The sequence below is a fragment of the Myotis davidii genome, unplaced genomic scaffold (genome assembly GCF_000327345.1).
Source record: "Myotis davidii unplaced genomic scaffold, ASM32734v1 scaffold1330, whole genome shotgun sequence".
Classification (NCBI taxonomy): domain Eukaryota; kingdom Metazoa; phylum Chordata; class Mammalia; order Chiroptera; family Vespertilionidae; genus Myotis; species Myotis davidii.
In genome coordinates, this window is record NW_006283826.1 from 2,116,084 (window position 1) to 2,119,211 (window position 3,128).

A 3,128-nucleotide genomic window follows, 5' to 3' on the forward strand; every position below is an offset into this window, starting at 1 on the left:
GGCCCAGGTACTTTCTTCTCCAAGAGACAGCAGGCGCTGAGCCAGGGAGTGGAACAGAGCCAAGAACATGGCCAATCAGGGGGAGAACTGGGTCAGGGGGTGTTGCTTAGCCAGGGGTGAGGTCAATCCAGGGGGGAGAACCGAGTCAGGGGTATTGCTTAGCCAGGGGTGAGGCCAATCCAGGGGGGAGAACCGAGTCAGGGGTATTGCTTAGCCAGGGGTGAGGCCAATCCAGGGGGGAGAACCGAGTCAGGGGTATTGCTTAGCCAGGGGTGAGGCCAATCCAGGGGGGAGAACCGAGTCAGGGGTATTGCTTAGCCAGAGGTGAGGCCAGTCCAGGGGTGGAGCTGAGCCAGGGGCAGTGCAGAGGAAAGAAACAAAAAGCAGGCCCCTCTGATGCCTCTCTCTGCATCTTGCTGCCTGACCATTGATGTGTCTACCACGTTCCTCACTACTTCCTCCGCCACTTTCTCATTTGATACTTCACAAGTGTCCTGTCAACATATTTCCTTCAAGAACTGTTGATGAGGTGCCTTTCCAGGACAGCGTACTGCCCTCCACACCCATAGGCCTAATCTCTCCCTACTGTCCTGGTCTGTTTGCTGTCTAACCCTCCACTAGACCATGAGATTCTTAAGGACACGGGTCTACATCTCTCTCAGTGCTGCAGCCAAGGCACAGAAATTCTCTACAAAAACGAGTGGAAAGAATCCATGAATGAGTGAACCAGTCCCTCAGCCCATTCATGGAGGCCTTGGTGCAAAGAAACCTCTCAGCAGCAGTGTTCAAAGAACACAAAGTGCTGAGGTCAGCTGGCTTGTAGATCCATCACTGAATCGTCCAGGGCCTCAGCTTTCCAATCTGTCAAATGGACATGACCACACTTTTGCCATTTACCTCACTGTGTTTGTGAGGAGACTGTGAGGATAATGAGCTAAACTGTGGAAAGTAAAGAACTTCTTATGAGGGATGACTAGTAGTTACAAATCTCCCTCCTGAAAGGGCAGGTGTGTCCCTGGAGAGGTGGCCCCATGTACCCAGCGTGGCTGCAGCTCTGCACTGACTGACACCTCAGAAGAAGTGACCATCCATTCCTGAGTCTTCTGACCCAAAACTAGGATGTGAAGCATTTGTTTTGACAAGGATACCAGTTATTAAGTGGTTATTATATGCCAGGGCTTTTGCTTAGCACTTTAATATATTATCTCATTTAATCCTCATGACCACCCTGTGGGCAGAATTACCTGATGAGAAAATTGAGCCTCAGAGAGGTTAAGTGACTTCCTCAAGGCTGAAAAGCTTTACCACGGTGGTTCTCCACCTTCCTAATGCCGCGAGCCTTTAATATAGCTCCTCATGTTGTGGTGACCCCCAACCATAAAATTATTTTCGTTGCTACTTCATAACTGTAATTTTGCTACTGTTATGAATTGTAATGTAAATATCTGATATGCAGGATGTATTTTCATTGTTACACATTGAACGTAATTAAAGCATAGTGATTAATCACAAAAACAATATGTAATTATATATGTGTTTTCCGATGGTCTTAGGCAACCCTTGTGAAAGGGTTGTTCGACCTCCAAAGGGGTCGCGACCCACAGGTTGAGAACCGCTGCTTTACTATCTGGGATTGGAACACAGGTCACTCACACTCCAAAGCCCTGGCTTTTAACCATTATGTGCTAATTTCACAAGGGCCAGGTTAGTAAGACGCAGACATCTCAGTCCCCGGCTGTCACGCTGAGGTTTAGCCTGGCCCATGCGAAAGCAGCATGGTGCCACAGCAGCTGGAGTGACACATCTGCCCAGCCTCTCCCCACCACGGGGTCACAGAGCCCAGCCCTCACCATGCGGGAGGCGGGAACCCAGCCTACCTGTGCTTGATGGAGTTGCTGAGGTCTCTGCGAGAGATCTGCGGGGACCAGCGCGGTACTGACAGTGTGTCTGCGGGGAGAGAGGAGAGGAGAGCCGGTTACACAGAGGCCGGGGGCTGGCGTGGGCCCCTCACACAGAGGGCCGGGGGCTGGCGTGGGCTCCAGCCAAACCCAGGAAGAGGGAGGCTCACCGCCCTCAGGAAGGACAATGACCACATCACTTGTCAAACCAAAGCCGAGCAGATCGCTGGTTTAGCTTGTTTATCTAACCCATGCGAGGTCCCCGGGCAGGGCAGCCAGAGTGCCTTGAAGGAAGCCAGTGTGCAAACAATAAGATTAAGCATCACTTCCGTTTACAGAGTGCTTAGTGTGTGTTGGGTGTGTGCCCACACGTGCCTCAGTTCAGTACGTCGTGAGACAATCCCAAAGACGGGGTTGTTAGCATCTCCACCTTGACGGTGAGGCAGCTGCGGCCTGGAGAGAGGAAGTCAGTTGCTCAAGGTCATACACCTCAGAAGCAGCACAGTCACCGTGAAGCCAGGCTTGAGGGCTCTAGGCATGTGCCCTTGCAGGCAAAGTTCTAAAGCGGTAGATTCCAAATGCCAGTCACCCAAGTACCACCCTCCTAATTTTGGTCACAGCCCTGTATAACCCATAGAATTATTTGTTTCCTATTTTAAGTTGACTCTTTTTGTTTGTTTAAATACATTTATTTTAAAATCAAAGTCTATGTGGAAAATTAATATCACTTTCTATATATTGTAGGTAACTATTTAAAATATGTCCAACCATGAACCATCTAAACTCATTCTAGAATAAAGGGATGGACTGGTTGATGAACACGTGGATGGATGGCTAGATGGATAGGTTGATGGACTGGTTGGTGGGTGTGTGGATGGATGGATGGATGGATGGATGAATGGATGGATGGATGGATGAACATGTGGGTAGGTGAATGGTTGAATAGGTGGATGGATGAACAGATGAGTGGATAGATAGATGGGTAGATGGTAAAATGCTAGGTGGGTGAGTGGGTATGTGGATGGGTGGATAGGTAGATGGACTGGTAGGTGGGTGGGTGGATGAATGGACAGATAGATGGATGAATGGTTGGAGAGGTGGGTGGCTGGACAGATGATAGGCAAGATGGGCAGATGGGTAGGTAGGTGGATTAAGTGCTAGGTGAGGGAGTGGATGGGTGGATGGATGGATAGGTAAATGAAGTGGTAGGTAGGTAAGTGAGTGAATGGG

The 3,128-nt window shown here is 49.7% G+C and overlaps 1 protein-coding gene across 1 annotated transcript in view; it reads right to left on the minus strand.

Moving 5' to 3' along the window:
- Positions 1-3,128, minus strand: part of KSR2 (kinase suppressor of ras 2) — a 272,026-nt gene that overhangs the window by 70,340 nt on the left and 198,558 nt on the right. The window contains exon 6 of the mRNA XM_015567589.1: positions 1,878-1,947. Within this exon, the coding sequence (XP_015423075.1) occupies positions 1,878-1,947 (70 nt within the window). The remainder of the gene's footprint in view (positions 1-1,877; positions 1,948-3,128) is intronic.